The following is a 20278-nucleotide window of genomic DNA, read 5'->3' on the forward strand; positions in this document are numbered from 1 at the left end:
GGGACACTGCAGCACCCAGAGGGACAGCAGGGACCCCGTGTCACCCAGACTGACCCTGGGGACCCCCAAACAGGGCGACTCGGTTGACTTGGTCGACTTCGTCTGTCCCCCTCCACTGCCAACCCACGGCCATGCCTTGGGGGCCAGGAGCCAGGACTCATCCCATCCCCATCCTCATCCCATCCCCATCCTCATCCCATCCCCATCCCCATCTTCATCCCATCCCCATCCCCATCCCATCCTCGTCCCATCCCATTCCAACCCATCCCCATAACCATCCCATCCCCATCCTCATCCCATCCCATCCCCATCCCATCCCATCCCATCCCCATCCCCATCCCCATCCCCATCATCATCCTCATCCCATCCCCATCCCATCCCATCCCATCCCCATCCCCATCCCCATCCCCATCATCATCCTCATCCCATCCCAACCCATCCCCATCCCAATCCCCATCCCATCCCATTCCAACCCATCCCCATAACCATCCCATCCCCATCCTCATCCCATCCCATCCCCATCCCATCCCCATCCCATCCCATCCCATCCCCATCCCCATCCCCATCATCATCCTCATCCCATCCCCATCCCATCCCATCCCATCCCCATCCCCATCCCCATCATCATCCTCATCCCATCCCCATCCCATCCCATCCCCATCCCCATCCCCATCCCCATCATCATCCTCATCCCATCCCAACCCATCCCCATCCCAATCCCCATCCCATCCCATTCCAACCCATCCCCATAATCATCCTATCCCCATCCTCATCCCATCCCCATCCCACCCCATCCCCATCCCATCCCCATCCCCATCCTCATCCCATCCCCATCCTCATCCCCATCCCCATCCTCATCCCATCCCATCCCATCCCATCCCCATCCCCATCCCCATCCCATCCCTATCCCATCCCCATCCCATCCCCATCCCCATCCCCATCATCATCCTCATCCCATCCCAACCCATCCCCATAACCATCCCATCCCCATCCTCATCCCATCCCATCCCCATCCCATCCCATCCCCATCCCCATCCCATCCCCATCCCCATCCCCATCATCATCCTCATCCCATCCCCATCCCATCCCATCCCATCCCCATCCCCATCCCCATCCCCATCATCATCCTCATCCCATCCCAACCCATCCCCATCCCAATCCCCATCCCATCCCATTCCAACCCATCCCCATAACCATCCTATCCCCATCCTCATCCCATCCCCATCCCACCCCATCCCCATCCCATCCCCATCCCCATCCTCATCCCATCCCCATCCTCATCCCCATCCCCATCCTCATCCCATCCCATCCCATCCCATCCCCATCCCCATCCCATCCCCATCCCATCCCCATCCCCATCCCCATCCCCATCATCATCCTCATCCCATCCCAACCCATCCCCATCCCAATCCCCATCCCATCCCATTCCAACCCATCCACATCCCCATCCCATCCCATCCCCATCCCCATGCTCATCCCCATCCCATCCCATCCCATCCCCATCCCCATCATCATCCTCACCCCATCCCAACCCATCCTGTCCCATCCCCCACCCCATCCCACACTCACTGCTCTGGCTCCTCGGGTCCTGGTCCCTCCGTCTCTGTCGTGTCTCTGGGGTGGGCAGGAGCCGGGGGTGTGGGGGCAGTGGGGCAGCCCCCACTCAGCCCCGAGCACCCCACAGCCCCCTCCCCACAGCCCCCAGGGACGGCGCGGGGGCCTCAGGGACCCAGCCCCATGTGTGGGGCCAGGACAGAGCTGCCTTGGCAGGGGGGGTCCATGGGGGGGGTCACCTTGTGTGGGGCCCTGCCGGAGTGAGCAGCTGTGGGGCTGGGGGGGGGGGGGGGGGCGGGAGAGTGCCCAGGATGGGCCCCCCCACCCCCCACAGAGCCCAGCACCCACTCGGGGCCACGGCACAGGCACCCCCACCCCAGACACCCCCATCTCCCTGCCCCCCATCCCCCCCCGGGGGGGCTCCCAGGGGCTCCCCACGGAGCCGAGCGCTGCCCAGAGGTCCACGAGGGGTTGGGGGGGTCCCGGGGGGGTCCTGGGGACACTCACGGCTCCGGGAGCTGCCGGGGGCAGAAGGGGCTGATCTCAAGGAAGTCGCTGTGGGGCAGAGGGGGGTCAGTGGGGTGGGGGGGTCCGGCAGGGCCGGGGGGAGATGGGACACGGGGGACACCCACTCCTTGGCCACGGTGACACAGGTGACGTGTCCCTGGGCCTGGCACGATGCCGTCCGGCGGCTGTTCCTGCGAAGAGGGGGGTCACGGGGGGGGGGGGGAGAGATGGGGGGTGTATGGAGAGGGGGGAGCATGGCGGCGTGCAAGGGGGGGGAGAGGTGCATGGGGCGCTGGCGCAGGTGAGGGGGGCACGGGCCCCATCCTGTCACTGGAGGGGAGGGGGGTCACTGCGGGGGTGGTTACTGCCGGGGGGGGTGTCACTTTGGGAGGGGTCATTGCAGGGGGGGTCACTGCAGGGGGGGGGTCACTGCAAGGGGGGGGGTGTCACTTCGGGGGGGGGTCACTGCGGGGGTGGTTACTGCGGGGGGGGGTGACTGCAAGGGGGGGGTGTCACTTCGGTGGGGGTCATTGCGGGGGGGTGTGTCACTGCGGGGGGGGGGTCACTGCAAGGGGGGGGGTGTCACTTCGGTGGGGGTCATTGCGGGGGGGTGTGTCACTGCGGGGGGGGGTCAGTGCAAGGGGGTTAATGCGGGGGGGGTGTTCAGTTTGGGGGGGTCACTGCAGAAGGGGGGGTCACTGCGGGGGGTATGTCACTTCGGGGGGGGAGGGTGTCACTGCGGGGGGGGGGGGTCACTGTGGAGGGGTCACTGCGGGGGGGGGGAGTCACTGCAGGGCCGTCCCGGTGTCCCTGGAGCTGTGTGGGGGGGGGTGGGGGGGTCGGTGTCCCTGGGGGCCTGGTGTCCATGGAGGGGGGGGGGGGGGTGTGTGTGGGGGGGTGTCGGGGGGTGGGGGGGCCACCTACGTCATCAGCGAGAGCTCCCCGAAATGCTGCCCGGCGCCCAGGACGCGGATCAGCTTCTGCTGCCCCCCCGCCCGCTGGGTCACTCGCACCTGCGGGGGGGGGGGTCAGCAGCGGGACCCGGGGGTGGGGAGGCGTCGGGGGGGCGGGGGGGGGGGGGGGGGGCCGCACCCACCTCTCCCTTCAGGATGATGTAGAAGTTTTCCCCCTCGTCCCCTTCGTGGATGATGACGTCACCGGGCGCGAAGGTGCACTGCGGGGGGGGGGGGCGGGGGGGCTGGGGTAGGAGCAGGGCGGGGGGGGGCAGGGACAACCCCTCAAACCCCTCCAGGCCCCCCCCCCCGGGGGGTGTCCCGGCCGTCCCAGGACGGCCGGGACACCCCCCGGGGGGGGGGGGCCTGTGGGGGGGGGTCGTGCGCCCACCCACCTCCTCCATGGCGTCCAGCAGCTTGTGGAGGTGCCGCTCCGAGAGCTCCCGCAGCCACGGCACCCTGGGGACGGGGACAGACGGGCTGCACCCCCTGCGCCCTGCCTGCGCCCTGCCTGCGCCCTGCCCTGCCTGCGCTCCTGGCGCCCAGCGCAGCCGTCGGACAGGGCTGGGGAAAGGGATTGGAATGGGGACGGGGATGGGGATGAGCGCGGGAAGGGGGGATCAGTCAGCGACAGGGACTGGGATGGGCAGGGGGACGGGGGTGAGGTGAGATTGGAACGGGGATGGGGGTGGGGGTGGCCATGGGGACAGGGACTGGGAAGAGATGAGATGGGAATGGGGACAGGGACGGGGATGGGGATGAGCACAGCAAGGGGGATGAGACAGGGACAGGGATGGGATGGGGACAGGGACAGGGTAGAGATGAGATGAGATGGGAATGGGAATGGGAAAGGGGACAGGGACAAGGATGGGATGGGGACAGGGATGGGGATGGGGACGGGGATGGGGACAGGGAAGAGATGAGATGGGAATGGGAATGGGGATGGGGACAGGGATGAGGTGAGACTGGAATAGGGATGGGGATGGGGATGGGGTCAGGGACTGGGAAGAGATGAGATGGGAACGGGGACAGGGACGGGGATGGGGATGCGCACAGCAAGGGGGATGAGACAGGGACAGGGGTGGGATGGGGACAGGGACAGGGTAGAGATGAGATGAGTTGGGAATGGGAATGGGGACAGGGATGGGATGGGGATGGGGATGGGAATGGGGATGGGGATGGGGATGGGATGGGGACGGGGACAGGGATGGGATGGGGACGGGGATGGGAATGAGGATGGGGACAGGGAAGAGATGAGATGAGATGGGAATGGGAATGGGAATGGGAATGGGGACAGGGATGGGATGGGGACGGGGATGGGAATGGGGATGGGGACAGGGAAGAGATGAGATGAGATGAGATGGGAATGGGGATGGGACGGATGAGGTGAGACTAGAATAGGGATGGGGATGGGGATGGGGTCAGGGACTGGGAAGAGATGAGATGGGAACAGGGACAGGGACGGGGATGGGGATGAGCACAGCAAGGGGGATGAGACAGGGACAGGGATGGGATGGGGACAGGGACAGGGTAGAGATGAGATGAGATGGAATGGGAATGGGAAAGGGGACAGGGACAAGGATGGGATGGGGACAGGGATGGGGATGGGGACGGGGATGGGGACAGGGAAGAGATGAGATGGGAATGGGAATGGGGATGGGGACAGGGATGAGGTGAGATTGGAATGGGGATGGGGATGGGGATGGCCATGGGGTCAGGGACTGGGAAGAGATGAGATGGGAATGGGGACAGGGATGGGGATGGGATGGGGATGGGGACAGGGATGGGGATGCGCACAGGAAGGGGGATGAGACAGGGACAGGGACAGGGATGGGATGGGGACAGGGACAGGGTAGAGGTGAGATGAGATGGGAATGGGAATGGGGACAGGGACCACGATGGGATGGGGACGGGGACGGGAATTGGGACGGGGATGGGGCTGCTGAGACAGGGCGGGGACTGGGAGGGGGCCCTGCAGGTGGGGGGCTGACAGGAGGGGCCGGCGCCCCCCGGGTTGGGGGGGTGGTGTCAGTGTGTGGGGCTGGGTGGTTGCCGCGGGGCCAGGCCCCACTCACGTCCGCAGGGAGCCCAGGAGCTCGGCTCGCCGCTGCTTGGCATGGCTGGTGGCCATGGCTCGGTACCGCTGCCGGTCGATGGCCCAGAGGCGCACGGGGCCGAGCGCTGCGGCAGAGGGGGGTCAGCGGGGGGGGGACGGGACCGGGGGTGACACGGGCCCCGGGGGGGGGGGGGCGGGGGGGATGGTGGGGGGCTCACCCCGCACGGTGGCCGTGCGCCTGCAGTGGTAGAGGATGGCCAGCTCCCCGAAGACGTCCCCCGGGCCCAGCGTGCGGAGCTGCCGGCCGTGCTGGCTCACGCTCAGCTGGCCCTCTGCCGAGACACGGCGCCACGCACACGCGTGGCCGTGCCTGCACGTGTGCACACGCACGCACACGCACACGCGCAGGTGCACGCGCGGGGCCGCCCTGCAGCGGGCGGCCTCACACGCGCACACGGAGGGGGGCGCATCCCCTGCCATGGGTGCACGCGTGCGTGGGTGCGCGCGGGCACGCGCGTGTGCCGCAGCCTGGCACGCAGGGGCAACGGGCGTGTGCCGCGACCCCCCAGCCAGAGGCACACAGGTGTTCTGCGGCCCAACGCGCACAGGTGCACGCAGGCACACGCGTGTGCCGCAGCCCGGCGCGTGGCGGACGAGGCCTCCCCGGTGCACAGCCGCGCCTGGGCACAGACCCGTCCCCGTCCCCCACCCGGTGACACACACACCCCCCCCCCCCCCGCCCCGCGCCCCCACCTGCCACGATGTACATGGCGGTGCCCTCGTCGCCCTCGGCCAGCACGGTGTCACCGGGGCCGTGCCGGACCGGGGCCAGGCTCCGGGCCAGCGCCTCGGGGCAGCCCTCGCCCAGCCGCCGCAGGAACTGGCTGCGTCCCACCGCCTCCGCGATCAGCTCCCGGTCCCTGAGGAGGGGGCACGGGGCGGGGGGGGGCACGGGTAGGGCAGCACCGGCCGCCCCCCCCCCCCCCGGGATCCCCCCCCGCCGCCCCGGTCCCCGGCGGTACCTGCGGGACGTGGGGCTGGCGGGCAGGCAGAGCGCGGCGTCGCTGGGCAGGGGCTCGGGGACGATGGCGGGGGCCCGGCTGTGCCGGCGGCCGGGGGGCTGCTCGGCCGCGCCCCCCCGCTCCACGCTGCTCAGGAAGGTCCGCTCCTCCCGCAGCCGCAGCTCCCGCAGCCGCTCGTCCATCCCCGCGCCCTGGGGGGGTGGGACGCGGGCAGGGCGGCATCACTCCCCACCCCGCCCGGGACCCCCCCCGCCCCCGAACAGCCCCCGGGGCAGAGGGGGGGATAGTCCCCGCTGTGGGGGGGGGTCCCGCCGCGGCGCTGCCGGCCCTGAGTCGGCCCGGGTGGGCTCGGGGACACCCAGCGCCCTGTGACTGCGGGCGCCCGCCCCCCCCCGCCCCCGTACCCCACGTCCCGGCTGCGGGGGCAGCGCGGCGGAAGCGGGCTGGGGGTCCCGGGGGGGGTCCCGGCCCCAAGCGGGGTCTGTCCCGGCCGAGGGCTCCCACGGGCGCCGCGCCCGGGCGCTCCCCGCTCCAAGCAAAGGTTGTGCCGCCGGCACCGGGGAGCGCGGGGGAGCCCCGCCGCAGCCCCCGGCCCGGGGCGCGGGGCGGGTGGGTGAGGACACGGTGACCCGAACCGGGCGCCCCGCGCCGGCGCCGGGGGCTCAGCCCCGCTCCCCCCAGCCCGCACCGGGCCCTACCTGAGCCGCCGCTGCCGCTCCGCCGCGCCCCGGCCCCGCGCCCCCGCCCGCGCCCGTCACACATTAACCGGCCCCGCGGCGCGCCCAGGGCTGCACCGGCCCGCGCCCGGCCCCGCACCCCGAGCGAACGCGGCACGTACCCCGACCTGGCGCAAAATTACGCCCCAACCTGCACCCAAACCTGCGCCGTGAACATACGCCCAGACCCCAACCCCGACCTGCCCCCAGACCCCCACCTGACACCTGCAACCCAAACTTAACCGTAACCCGCACCCGACTGATACCCAGAGCAGCACCCAGACCTGCACTCAAGTGCACCCCAACATGCACCCAGACCCGCACCCTGGTCCGCACCCCGACCCACACCCGGACCTGCACCCCGAGTGAACACGGCATGTACCCAGACCTGCAACCAGAATTCCACCCCAACCTGCGCCCTAAACATGCACCCACACCCCGAACCCAACCCGCACCCCAACCTGCACCCCCAGCGAACCACAGCGTGTACCTGCTTCCACCCCAACCTGCACCCGGAACTGCAAACAAAATTCCACCTCCACCTCCACCCAAACATGCATCCCAAACTGCGCCTTAAACCCGCACCCCGAGCTGAACGCAGACCCGCAGCCTGAGTGCACCCCGACCAAACACAGCACGTACCCCGGCCTGCACCGAGAACTGCGACCAAACCCGCAACCCAAATTCCACCCTGATCTGCACCCAAAACTGCACCCCAACCTGCACCCTGACCCCCCGCCCTGACCCACACCAGAGCTGCACCCCAAACTTAACCTTAAACGTGCACCCTGACCTGTACCCACATCTGCACCCTGACCGGCAACCATCCTTAACCCTGACCTGCACCCCAACCTGACCCCCCCCAACTGCACCCCAGTGTGTACCCGACCTGCACCCAAATCCGTACCCACAACTGCACCCCGACCTCTTCCCAACCCGCACCCCAAATTTAACCTTAAACATGCACCCTGACCTATACCCACACCCGAACCACAACCTGCACCCCGACCTGCACCGATCCTTAACCCTGACCTGCACCCACCGCTGCTCCCCAAACTGCACCCCGACCTTCACCCAACCTGACCCCCACCTGCACCCCGATGTGCCGCCAGACCTGCACCCCAACACGTACCCAACCTCCACCCAAATCTGCACCCACAACTGCACCCCGACCTGCACCCACACCCCAACGCTGACCCGCACCCCGACCTCCTCCCAGTCTTCACCCCCACGTGCACCCCAAACTTAACCTTAAACACCCACCCCGACATATGCCCACACCTAAACGCAGACCTGCACCCCAAATTGCACCCCAGCCTGCACCCTGGCCCGCACCAATCCTTAACCCTGACCTGCACCCCAACATGTACCCGACCTGCACCCGAGTCTTCACCCAGACCAGCACCCCGACCTGCACCCACACCCCAACACCGACCTGCACCCCGGCCTCTTCCCAACCTGCACCCCAAACTTAACCTTAGACACCCACCCTGACCCGCCCCCACCACCTGCACCCCAACCTGCGCTGAAATCTGCACCCAAATGTGAACCCAACCCTACGCTCCAGCCTGACCCCCCCCTGCCCCCACGCCTGCCCCCAAACCACATCCCGACCCGCACCCCAACACGCACCTGACCCGCGCCCCGAGAGAACCATAGCACGTACCCCGACCTGCACCCACACCCCAACACCCACCCGCACCCCGACCTCTTCCCGACCCGCACCCCGACCCGCACCCCCACCTGCATTGAGATCTGCCCCCAAACTGAACATGCGCCCCGACCCGCGCCCCGACCCGCACCCGCGCCCCGGCCTGAACGCAGACCCGCACCCCGTCGTGCTGCCGGAGCGCACCCCGACCTGCGCTTCCCAACCCGCCCCCCAAAACAGCACCCAAACGCGCCCCCGCGCCCCGCCCCGCCCCGCAAACCCGCCCCCGCTCCATCGTGATTGGCGGGGGCGTGGCCGGGGGCGTGGCCGGGGGCGTGACCGGGGGCGTGGCCGCGGCGCGCGGCCGCAGGGAGCGCGGGATGGCGGCGGGGGCGGCGGGCGAGAAGCGCATCCTGTGCGTGGGGCTGGTGTGCCTGGACGTCATCAGCGTGGTGGAGGCCTTCCCCGCCGAGGACTCCGACACCAGGTACCGGCACGGCCCCGACACCCCCCCCGGGGCTCCCCGGTCACCCTCCCACCCCGGTCAGCACCCCCGGTCACTCCCCCCGCTGACACCACCCCCCTCCGGTGACTTCCCCCGCGGTGCCCCCCCCCCCCCCACCCCGGTCAGCGCCCCCGGTTCCCCCCTGGTCCTCATCGCTGGTGCCTCCCCCGTTACCCCACCCCGGGGGTCCCCCCGGTCCCCTCCTCCGATTCCCCCCCACATGCCTCCCCCGGGGTCCCCCCCCATCCCGCGGGAACCGCCTCGGTGCCCCCTGGTGACCCCCCGTTCCTACCTTGTTGCCCCCCCCCGGGGCTCCCCCCGGTCCCCCCTCAGCCACCCCCGGTGCCCCCCCCCCCGTGGCCATCCCGGTGCCCAGGTCCCTCCGCGTCGCAGGTGCGTGTCGCAGCGATGGCAGCGGGGGTGGCAACGCCTCCAACTCCTGCACGGTGCTGGCGCTGCTGGGAGCCCCCTGCGCCTTCATGGGCTCGCTGGCCCCCGGGCACGCCGCCGAGTAAGTGGGGTGGGGGTGGGGGGTGGGGGGTCCGGGCTAGTGGCGGGGTCCGGGGGCCACCCCGGGCCCTGACGCTGCCGCCGGCCCCTCCGCGTCTCTCCCGCCGGCAGCTTCGTCCTGGACGACCTGCGGCGCTACGGGGTGGACGCGCGCCACGCGGTGCGGCAGCCCGCCGGCCGCCTGCCCGCCTCCATCGTCATCGCCAGCGCCAGCCGGGGCACCCGCACCATCCTGCACGCCGGCGGGTGCGTGCGCCCCTCACCCCGCTCTCTGTCCCCCCCAAGTTTCATTGTGGCGGATTTCCGGCGCCGGGGGGTGGACGTGTCGCACGTGGCCTGGCAGCCCCGCGGGGACGTGCCCTGCGCCTGCTGCATCGTCAGTGCCGCCAGCGGCTCCCGGACCATCGTGCTCTACGACACGTAAGGGCGCCAGCCCCGGCCCCAATCGCCGGTGGGCAGCGCTCGGCTGGGCCAGCCCGGACCCACGGCCCCCTCCCTGCCCCAGCCGCCGGGGGCTGCGCCCCGCACCCCGGGGGTCTGGCAGAGGCTGTGCCGGTGCCGGCCCCGCGCTGCGCTGCCGGGGGGTCCCATGTGCCAGATTGGGTGATTCCCGTAATTCTGCACACACAATTGCCGCCAATCGTGCCCGCAGCCCCCAATCATCCCCTGCCGCGGCCGCGATTGGCGGTGGCATCCCCGCGCGGCTGCGGGCTCGGGGGATGGACGGACACCCCACGCCGCACGTGGCAGCTGCCTGGTGCCGGGACAGCGCGCCCGTGGCCGTGCCGGTGCCGGTGGGCAGCCGCAGACCTCGCCCTGGCGAAGGGCCAGCCACGCTCACGGGAGCTGATGGCCGAAGGGGCCACTGGCCGCCACTGGCCATTGCTGGCCCCGCCAGCTCTGGCCTGGCCACCACCGCGCTGCCCTTTGAGTCCATCTCAGGGTCCAGATGCGCCATTATTAATAATTCACCCGGGCGGTGCCCACCGCCCCCCCCGCCGTGGGGACTTCTGCCCCGGGGCGGCGCCAAGCCCTCCGCAGCCCCTGGGCTGCCCTTCGCCCCCGGGCACCGGCTCACCCGGGCTCACCCTGCGCTGCGGTGGGGGGTCCCCCTGCCGGCTCCTGGGCACCGGGCTCAGCTGGGACACCCCCCCATGATGCAGTGGGGGTCCCCCGGGCACCGGGCGCACCCCGCACTGTGGTGGGGGTGTCCCCCCGCCCCGCCTGACCCCCGCCCCGCAGGAACCTGCCCGACGTGACGGCCCGCGACTTCGAGCGGGTCGACCTCTCCCAGTACAAGTGGATCCACTGGGAGGTGAGGCCGGGGCCGGGACGCCACGGTGGGGGTTTGCGGGGCGCGGGGGACCCCCGGCGCCGGGCGGGGGTGGGTGGCGGTGCCGGTGCCAGGCGGTGTGCTGCAGGCCCGTAACGCGGGGGAGCAGGCGGCCATGGTGCGGCGGGTGGAGCGGCACAACCAGAGCCGCCCGGCCGGGGAGCGCGTCCGCATCTCGGTGGAGGTGGAGAAGCCGCGGGAGGAGCTGCTGCCGCTCATGGCGCTGGGACACGTGGTGCGGGACGGGGGCGGGGCCTCGGGGCTGCGGACCAATGAGGGGGCGTGGATTGGGGGCTGGGGGCGGGGCCAGGGCCGGGCTGCCCTCTGCGGAGGGGGTGGGGCCAACGGCCAGGGGCGGGGCCAGGGACTGGGCGCGCAGGATGCGAAAGGGGCGGGGGCGGGGCCTCGGGGGGGTGTAAACCAATGAGGGGCGGGGATGGGGCTGGGGGCGGGGCCACGGACGGGGCGGGCAAGATATGAAGGGGCGGGGGTTGGGATTGGGGCGGGGCCAGGGAACGACGGAGGGGCGGGGACTAGGGCTGGGGGCGGAGCTAAGGGGCGGGGGCGGAGCTAAGGGGCGGGGGCGTGGCCGGGAGTTGGGAATCCCGGGACGGGGCGGTCGGAGCACCCGGGGGGGGGTGCAGGGGGCGCAGTTGGGGTACCGGGGGGGGTGTGATGGAGGGCGGGGGGGAGGGGCAGAGCCCGTGCAGGGGCAGAGCAGTGCATGGTGGGGGCCTGGGGAGCACAGTCGGGGTACGGGGGGTGCCGCAGTGGGGAGGAAGGGGGGGGGGGGGGGGGTCTGGGGGGTGTGGGGATGCGCCCCCCCCCGCACCGTGCCAGCCCCTCTCCCGCAGGTGTTCATCAGCAAGGACCTGGCCCAGCACTTCGGGTACCGCTCGGCCGCCGAGGCGCTGCGGGGTCTGCGCCACCGCGTGCAGCCGGGGTAGGACAGGGTGCGGGATGGCTCCTGGGGGGTGGGCACGGCCAAACCCACCACCCCACACCCCCCCACACACACCCCCCCCCCAATCCCTCCCAGGGCCACCCTGATCTGCGCCTGGGCCGAAGCAGGGGCTGACGCCGTGGGTCCCGACGGGGAGCTGGTGCACTCAGACGCCTTCCCCCCGGAGACCCTGGTGGACACGCTGGGGGCCGGCGACACCTTCAACGCCGCCGTCATCTTCGCGCTGGCGGAAGGTGAGCACGGCATGGCCATGGCATGGCTCTGCGTGGCCCGGCACAGCCCGGTACGGGCTGTGCCGGGCCACGCAGAGCCATGCCATGGCCAAGTATGGCCCATCCCAGCTCAGCCTGACCCCCACCCGCCCCCCACCATTCCTCAGGGAAGAGCCTGCAGGACGCCCTCACCTTCGGCTGCCGCATCGCCGGCAAGAAATGCGGGATCGAGGGTTTCGACGGCATCGTCTGAGCTGTGTGTGCCCCGTGCCAGGAACACGCGCTCCCCCTTTCCCCCGTGCACGCTACGCACCCCTGCACCCAGCGCACACCCCCCCACACACACACCACACACACTCCCCCCCAGCCCTGCTGCCAATAAAGCCCCACTGCTGCCCCCCCACCCCCGGAGCTGCTCACGGCCCATCGCCCCGGCGGGGGCCGCACTGACCACGGCCCAGGCGAGCGCGGTGGCAGCACCTGTATTTCTCCATCCCAACGCGTTACGGGGGGGTGACAGCAAAATCCAGGACACCACACACCCCCCCCCGATCCCTCCCAGCCCCGACACAGGATGGGGGGCACATGGATGAGCGGGGCAAGGAGCAGCCGGGGCATCACACCCCAGAGCCGCCGTGGGTCCGGCACAGCCCCCCCCACTGCCTACTCGTCCCCGGAGTCCCCCCAAACTGGGGCTGCCTCCCCCTCGGGGGCTTCGGTCCCGGGGGCTTCGATCTCGGGGGCTTCCTCTGCCTCGATGGCTTCAGCCTCGGGGGCTTCAGCTCTGGGGACTTCACCGCCAGGGCCTTCAGCCTGGGGGGTTCCTTCCACCTCCACGGCTCCACCCTCCGGGTGGGCACCGCCGCCGGGCAGCCCCTGCCCCTCCGCCAGGCTGCCGCCCCCCCCGGGTTCCCCGGGCTGCTGCGGGAGAGGCGGCCCCGGGGGCGGCCGGTCCCGGCCGGGCGGGAGCAGCAGCAGCTCGGGGGGGTCGAGCAGCCCGTCCCCGCTCAGGTCCTGCCGCTCCAGGGTCCGGTCCACCAGCGCGGCCACCTGCGGGGACGGGACGGGGGGGGGACACACACCGCGGGTAAGGGCCCGGCCCGGGGTGGGGTGGGGGGGGCTCGGCGGGGTGCGGGGGCCCGTCCCCGCGGGACCTACCGCCTGGGGGTCGGGCCGCCCCCCGTCCCGCCGCGCCAGCACGGCGCCCAGCAGCTCCAGCAGCTCCAGCCCGTCCAGCCGCCCGCTGCGGTCGTGGTCGTGCAGCGCGAAGAGGTAGAGCAGGGCTGTGGGGCACGGCCGCCGTGGGGCTGGGGTCCCGTCCCTGCCCCCGGTGTGTCCCCCCCGCCCCGGCCCCCGCGGCGGGTCCTTACCCTGCTCCCGCGACAGGGACTCCGCGTCCCGCGACGGCGGCCCCAGGCTCCGCACCGCGCTCCGCAGCAGCCTGGGGGCAGCGGCATGGGGTGGGCACCCCCACGGCCCGCCCCGCGGCCCCACAGCCTGCCCCAGAGCTGCTCCATCCCACAGCCTGCCCCACTGACAGCCCCAGGGCTGCTCTGCCCCACAGCCAGCCCCAGGGCTGCTCCATTCCAGCCTGTCCCACAGCCAGCCCCACGGCTGCTCCGCCCTATAGCTGCCCCCAGGACCGCCTTGCCCCACAACCAGCTGGCCCTACCCGTGCCCTCCGTCCCCATCTGCCCCCCGCCCTCGCTGGGTGACTCCCCAGTTTGCAGCTCCCGAGGGACATGGACTCACGGCAGCGGGGGCAGCTCCAGGCTCAGTGGGTCGGGATCAGGATCCAGTCCCGGGGCCGCGGAGGGCTCAGGCCTGGCCAGGGGAGGGGGGGGTTACCGGGTTACCGACCCGGTCTGGTCTGGCGTCCCCGCAGTGCCCCACACAGCGTCCCCTCCGCCTGCGACCCCCGCAGCCCCGTGTGCCCCTGTGCCCTGGCCGTGCCCTGGCCTTGAGTGTGCACCCCGCGACCCCTGCACCCACCCGCACCCCCCCGTGCCCCTGCACCCCCCCGTGCCCGGGCAGCCAAACCACACCTGCACCCCCCATAGCCATGCGCCCCCCCATACATGCACCACCCCATACCCGTGCTCCCAGGTACCTGTGCCCCCTATACCCATACCCCCCGTACCTGTGCCCCCCCATAGCCATACCCCCCATACCCATGTACCTCATAGCCGTGCCCCCCCGTACCTGTGCCCCCCCATACCTCTGCCCCCCCATAGCCATACCCCCCATACCCCCGTACCTCATAGCCGTGCCCCCCCGTACCTGTGCCCCCCCATAGCCATACCCCCCATACCCATGTACCTCATAGCCGTGCCCCCCCGTACCTGTGCCCCCCCATATCTGTGCTCCCCCATAGCCATACCCCCCATACCCATGTACCTCATAGCCGTGTCCCCCCGTACCTGTTCTCCCCTACAGCCATAGCCCCCCCCATACCCGTGCCCCCTGTACCTGTGCCCCCCAGCCTTGGGGGCAGCCCGCGCCCCCGGGGGCAGCAGCAGCAGCAGCAGCAGCAGCGGGTTCCTCATCCCGGCACCTCGGGCTGCAGCCGGGCGAGGGCGGCTGCCGGGGGGTGCTCCTGGCTGTGGGGGGGGCTGTGCCCGGTCACGGGGGGCGTCTGGGGATCCGCTCACACCGCACACACCGCTCACACACACTGTGCGTGCACCCCCCCGAACCCCCCGTTCCCGTCCCGGTCCCTCTCGGTGCCGCCCGCCCCGCCCCGGGCCACGTCGCCGACACGTCCCCGGTCCCGTCCCCGCCGCCGCCACCGGCCGCTCCCGCCCCGTCCGGGTTGGGCCCCGCCCGCGCAGGGGTTCAACGGCACCGGCACCCCCGGCCCCGGGACAGCCCGGTACGGCGGGGACAACCCTGCCCCGCTCCACCTCAGACCCCCCGGAGCTTCCGTGCCAGCAACAGCGGGGACCGGCACCGGGTCGGGGCAACCCCCGGCGCCAGCCCAGGCTGGGGATGGAGGGATGGAGAGCAGCCCTGAGAGAAGGGCTTGGGGGTGTTGGTGGGTGAGAAGCTCCACAGGAGCCAGCAACGTGTGCTGGCAGCCCAGAACCCCCCCGCAGCCTGGGCTGCATCCCCAGCAGCGTGGGCAGCAGGGCGAGGGGGGGATTCTGCCCCTCTGCTGCGCTCGGGGGAGACCCCCCTGCAGTGCTGCCTCCAGCGCTGGGGCCTCGGCACAGGAGAGACACGGAGCTGTTGGAGCGGGGCCAGAGGAGGCCCCGGAGATGCTGGGAGGGCTGGAGCCCCTCTGCTGGGAGGACAGGCTGAGAGAGCTGGGGGGGTTCAGCCTGGAGAAGAGAAGGCTCCGCGGAGACCTTCCAGCCCCTGCCAGTCCCTCAAGGGGCTCCAGGAAAGCTGGGGAGGGACTCTGGAGCAGGGAGGGGAGCCGTGGGACGAGGGGGAAGGGTTTTACACTGGAAGAGGGGAGATTGAGATGAGCTATTGGGAAGAAATCCTTTGGTGTGAGGGGGGTGAGCCCCTGGCCCAGGTTGCCCAGAGAAGCTGTGGCTGCCCCATCCCTGGAGGGGTTCAAGGCCAGGTTGGCCGGGGCTTGGAGCAACCTGGGCTGGTGGGAGGTGTCCCTGCCCAGGGCAGGGGGTGCCACTGGGTGGGCTTTAAGGTCCCTTCCCACCCAAACCAGTCTGTGACTCTGTGACCAGAGCCAGCCCTCACCCACCCCAAGCACTGGCATCCACAACTCCTGCCCCTGAATGGGGGGCTTACACCCCCCCCCTGCAGGCACACACCAGCCAGGAGTTCAACCAGCGCTACCCAGCCCAGGCCTTTGACCACCACATCCATGGGGCCCACCACCAACCCCCTCTCCCCCTGGGACGGTGGGGGGGGGTCACAGGCACAGCCCCCCCATGGTGAGGACACCAGCCGCTGCCCGGCCACATGGAGCAGCTCTTCAGCCAGGCCAGCGCTGCCATCTTCGAGCATGGGGAGATGCTCCGGGGGCTCAGGGACACCACCTGGGAGGGCGTTGTGGGGCAGGACCCTGCCTGACCCCCCAGTAAACCCCCACCGCTGCCGTGGTGTCCATGGGCCGGGCAGGGAGGGCACAGTGGGGACCCAGAGCAGCTGCCCCCCCAGCACAGACCAGACAGCGTTGCCTTCACCCTCCGGTTTTAATGGTCGCCGTGGGGCAGGGGGCCGGCAGGACGCCCTCCTCCCTGGGGCCAGCCCCACGCTGCAGCCAGCACAGTCCCCTCGGGCTGGGCCCCCCCCAATGGCTCCCAGCCCCCCCAATCCGCTCCCCGGCCATGGCCGGGCTGGTCCCTTGTCTGCTTCACAGTCTGCTGGGGGGGCCCGAGGCACGGCAGCGGCAGGCCTGGGGGGTCCGTCCTGGCTGGGGGGGGCTGGGGGGCTAGAGGAAGCCAGGGAAGGCGAGCTGCAGCAGCAGGATGGCGGCCACGATGAGCCCAGCGCAGAGCAGCAGCAGCAGCCAGACGGGAAGGGAGCCTGCGGGGGGGACAGAGGGGTGAGGACGGGCGCTGTGGCCCCCCCACAGCACGTGCGGGGACCCCCCCAGCAGCCCCCCCCGGCACCCACGTCGGCTGGGCAGCAGGTGCAGCTTGCAGCGGCTGTCGACGGCCACGCTGAGCAGGGCGGCCTCATTCCCCGCCAGCAGCTCGCGCCCGCGCCGGCTCTCGGGGACGAAGGCCACGTCCGTCACCACGATGCCGTGCGCCTCCTTCACGTAGTACAGCCTCTGCGGGACAGCGGGGAGGGGGGGTGGGCCCAGGCAGCCCGGCCCCGTGGTGGGGGGGCACCCGAGGAGCCCCGCCGCCCCCCCGGCTCACCTGCAGCGAGAAGGCGATGTGGATGGCGACGGAGCCCGTCACCGTGCCCAGCCCCAGGAAGGTGCCCGAGTCGCTGCGGGGGGAGGACAGTGAGCGGGGGGTGGTGTGGGCCCCCGCCCCCGCACCCGTCCCCCCCAGGGTACCTGATGGAGAGGCAGGAGACGACCTCGGTGCCGCAGGGCCGGGTCAGCAGCGGAAGGAAGCTCTTCCCGTCCCACTTGGTCAGGTAGCAGGGTGGGGGGCGACGCTCCCGCTTGTGGGGCACCTGCACCGTGTAGAGCCGCAGGGCCCCGGCGTTGTCCTCCACCGCCCCAAACCTGCCCCAGGACAGCAGGGGCTGCGTCGGTCCCTGCTGCCAGCGCCCCCCCCACCTCCAGGCGATGGGGGCCCGGCGCCCCGCGCCCCCTGGCCTCACCGGCAGGCCTGGTAGCGGTACGCCTTGTCGGGGATGCCGGGCAGGTTCTCGTTCCAGCGCAGCCCCGTCACCAGCTGGTCCTGCTGCCACACGCAGCACTGGAAGTCCCGTCCCGCTGTCACCACCTGGGCAGGGAACGCGGGGGTCCGAGGAGGGCTCCCCCCGCGGCGCCAGGGGGCTGCCCGTCCGTTCGCCTGACCCTCACTCACCTTGTTGTCCGGGCCCAGCGCGATGTCTTCGATCTCCCCGTCATGGGCTTTGAACTCCAGCGTCTTCTTCATGCTGGGGAACTGCCAGGGCAGAGCGGGTGTCGGAGCCGTGCCCCAGGGCCGGGGGTCCCTGGCAGCACCCAGGGAAGGGGCAGGACGACGCAGCGTTACAGAACCACGGGTGCTGATGATGCGGCACTGCCAAGTCCTGGCCTTCCCTGGTGCCCGGCCCCGGCTGCCCCCGTTCCTACCTCCCAGAGGCGGAGGAAGCCGTCGGCACCACCGGTGACGAGCAGGGAGCAGTCGGCGTTGAAGCGGACGGCCTTCTGCAGGGCATCGGGGCTGAAGTCGGTGCGGACGCTGTGCAGGCTCTCCACCGTCACCTCGCTGCTCTGGCTCTGCGTGTCGCCCTGCCCCATCGGGCTGGGGCCCTTCCTCCTCCGCGGCCCCTTCTCCCCACTGCCTGCGGCGGGGCAGAGCCATGGAGCCCTGACACAGCTCCCCAGCGCCAGGGGCAGTGCTGGGGCAGGCAGGAGACCCCCGCAGCACCCCACAGAGCACCCACCCGCCGTGCCCTGCCCCACGGCCGTCACAGCGGGGAGAGCCGGATCTCACCGTTGCGGCCGTCGGAGCCGCGCCGGGCCTCGGGCGCCTGCAGGCTGAAGCGCAGGATGTGGCAGTCGGCGTCCTGCCCCGCGGCAATGATGTCGTCGGCCAACGCCATGGTCATGGTGGCGCGGGTCTCGGTGTCGTGGGAGTGCAGCAGCGAGGCGCTGAGCTGCCCCCCGATCTGCTCCAGCTGCAGGAAGTGCTGCAGGGGGGGAAGGGGGGGCTCGGCCTCAGAGCCCGCGCCCCCCACCCACGCACCCCTGCCCCACGGGCCCCCTTCCCCCGGCTGCTGCCCTGACCCCATGCCAAGCTGGGCCTCCCCCTGCCCCACACCCACAGCCTGGGCACCCCCTCCCCTCCGAGGGCCCCTGACCCCCAGCCAGCTCACCCCCACCTGGCCCCACAGTCCCCACAGCTCTCCCCCAACCCGGCCTGACAATCATCCCCCCACAGCTCCCCCTAAACCCAGCCCCCCACCCACACCCACAGTTTCCCCTCTCCCCAGGCCCCATAGTTCCCCACCACTCTCTGGCCCCACACTTTTCCCCCCCCCCAGCCCCACAGCTTCCCCCCACCTGTACTCACAGTTAGCCCCCATCTCAGCCCCACAGTTCCGTCCCTCCCTGGCCCCACAGCTCCCCCCTAATCCTGCCCCACTGTCGTCCCTCCCCAGCCCCACAGCTTCGCCGCACTTGACCCCCCATCTGCACCACAGTTTCCCCCCTCCCCAGCCCCACAGCCAGTCCCCCTCCCCTGCCCAACAGTCATCCCTCTCCAGCCCCACAGCTCCCCCCCGAGCCCTGCCCCACAGTGTCCCACCCACACCCACAGCTCCCCCCCAGCCCCCCCTCCAACTGTCCCCACAGTTACCTCCCCCAGCCCCACATCTCCCCCCCTACTGGCCCTACAGCTCTCCTCCAACTGGTCCCACAGCTCCCCCTCCAACTGGCCCCACAGTTACCTCCCAGCCCCACGGCTCCCCCCTAACCCTATCTCAAGTGTGCCCCCCCAGCCCCACAGCTCCCCCACCAACTGGCCCCACCGCTTGCCCCCAACCCTACCCCACAGCTCCCCCTCCAACTGGCCCCACACCTCGCCCCCAACCCTGCCCCACAGCGTGCCCCCCAGCCCCCGGGCTTCCCCCTAACCCTACCCCACAGCATCGCCCTCTGCCCCACAGCTCCCTCCCAGCCCCACAGCTCCCCAATCCCCGCCGCTCCCCCCCCCCGGGCCTACACCCCCCCCGGGGCCTCCTCACCCCCCCACAGGCCCGCCTTTACCCCCCGCCCCAAACCGCACCACGCCATTGCGGATGCCGGTCTTGGCGGCGCCGCCGCCGCCGGCGGTGATGGCAAGGGCCCGCCGCGGGTGGAAGCGGACAGTGTAAAGAGGGAACGGCGCCCGGTACAGCTCGGCCGGCCGCCGCGGCGCCATGGCTGCGCCGCACACGTCAGCGCGCCGCTGCGTCACCACGCAACCGCGCCACACCCGTAAACGCAAGCCACGCCCCCATTGGAGAGAGCCGCGCCTCATTAAGCATAGCCACGCCCCCCGCCGCCCCGAGGCCACGCCCCCGCGCCGCGCGGGCGCCGCGCGGGGGCGTGGCCTCGGGGCGGCGAGGAGGGGCGTGAGTGTCCCCACCCGTCCCCGGACCCCCGTTACCTCCCTATATAGGGATGTCCCCCCCCATATGGGGATGTCCCCCCCCGCATAGGGTCCCTACGGGACCCCCCCAGCCCCGGGATCCCCCCCCCGCCTCCCCCATCCCACCCTTGCCCCCCCCTTCCCCCCCCGCGGTGGTCCTCGCCCGTTGGGATGGGGGTCCCCAGCTGCCAGGGGTGACGGATGGCGGCAGGGGGTGGCGCAGCACTCAGACCCTGGGGTCCCCCGTCATCCCCCCTGCAGGCCAGCAGCCGGACCCCGCGGCCCCCCCCGCAGCAGCCGGGACGGGGGAGGGGGGCCAGTGCCGATGGGATCCGCACCCCCATCCTGCCCGGGGGGGGGTCTGCCAGCTCCGTGGGCACGGGGTGGGCAGGGGGATGCCCCCCAGAACACGGGCCAGGGCCCAGAGTACACTCGGGGGGGCAGAGATTGGGGGGGGGGGGGCACGCTCCACACTGCCCATGGGGGATGGGGGCCGCCTGGCCCCACCCGCAGCGATAAACCCATGAAACGACCCCCCCAGAGACCACCCATCGCCTGCCACGGGTGCGGGACGGCCACC

General features: G+C 71.6%; 4 protein-coding genes across 5 annotated transcripts in view; 1 reads left to right on the top strand and 3 right to left on the bottom strand.

The window, feature by feature from the left end:
- LOC128907544 (cGMP-dependent protein kinase 2-like) overlaps window positions 1-6302 on the bottom strand; it is a 7726-nt gene extending 1424 nt beyond the window's left edge. The window contains 10 exon segments of the mRNA XM_054196503.1: window positions 1570-1614; window positions 2062-2109; window positions 2187-2252; window positions 2986-3074; window positions 3158-3235; window positions 3410-3473; window positions 5090-5195; window positions 5289-5402; window positions 5824-5990; window positions 6093-6302. Of these exon segments, the coding sequence (XP_054052478.1) occupies window positions 1570-1614; window positions 2062-2109; window positions 2187-2252; window positions 2986-3074; window positions 3158-3235; window positions 3410-3473; window positions 5090-5195; window positions 5289-5402; window positions 5824-5990; window positions 6093-6274 (959 nt within the window). The 5' untranslated portion in view covers window positions 6275-6302.
- A 2537-nt stretch (window positions 6303-8839) lies between these two features.
- KHK (ketohexokinase) lies at window positions 8840-12975 on the top strand. Its single transcript, XM_054195456.1, is given in 9 exon segments — window positions 8840-8946; window positions 9358-9382; window positions 9384-9475; window positions 9760-9894; window positions 10717-10789; window positions 10896-11042; window positions 11662-11750; window positions 11847-12004; window positions 12151-12975. Coding segments are annotated over 9 exon segments (912 nt in total). The 3' UTR covers window positions 12237-12975.
- Window positions 12647-14668, bottom strand: CGREF1 (cell growth regulator with EF-hand domain 1). Its single transcript, XM_054196504.1, has 5 exons — window positions 14453-14668; window positions 13736-13807; window positions 13354-13424; window positions 13142-13266; window positions 12647-13033 (listed from the first exon to the last, which is right to left on the bottom strand). Exons 1-5 carry the CDS (start codon window positions 14527-14529, stop codon window positions 12647-12649), a joined length of 732 nt encoding a protein of 243 aa, XP_054052479.1. The 5' UTR covers window positions 14530-14668.
- A 1459-nt stretch (window positions 14669-16127) lies between these two features.
- PREB (prolactin regulatory element binding) lies at window positions 16128-19524 on the bottom strand. 2 transcript variants are annotated; one of them, XM_054197052.1, is made up of 9 exons: window positions 19354-19522; window positions 18061-18256; window positions 17697-17908; window positions 17446-17526; window positions 17237-17361; window positions 16965-17138; window positions 16822-16894; window positions 16571-16730; window positions 16248-16480 (listed from the first exon to the last, which is right to left on the bottom strand). In XM_054197052.1, the coding sequence occupies exons 1-9, from the start codon at window positions 19486-19488 to the stop codon at window positions 16386-16388; spliced, it is 1251 nt and encodes a 416-aa protein (XP_054053027.1). In that variant the 5' UTR covers window positions 19489-19522; the 3' UTR covers window positions 16248-16385. The 2 variants fall into 2 exon arrangements, with proteins under 2 accessions (XP_054053026.1, XP_054053027.1); XM_054197051.1 differs by lacking the exons at window positions 16571-16730; window positions 16822-16894 and having other exon boundaries at window positions 16128-16480; window positions 19354-19524.
- Between the last annotated feature and the right edge of the window lie 754 nt (window positions 19525-20278).

This window comes from Rissa tridactyla, chromosome 3, assembly GCF_028500815.1.
Source record: "Rissa tridactyla isolate bRisTri1 chromosome 3, bRisTri1.patW.cur.20221130, whole genome shotgun sequence".
In the NCBI taxonomy this organism is placed as follows: domain Eukaryota; kingdom Metazoa; phylum Chordata; class Aves; order Charadriiformes; family Laridae; genus Rissa; species Rissa tridactyla.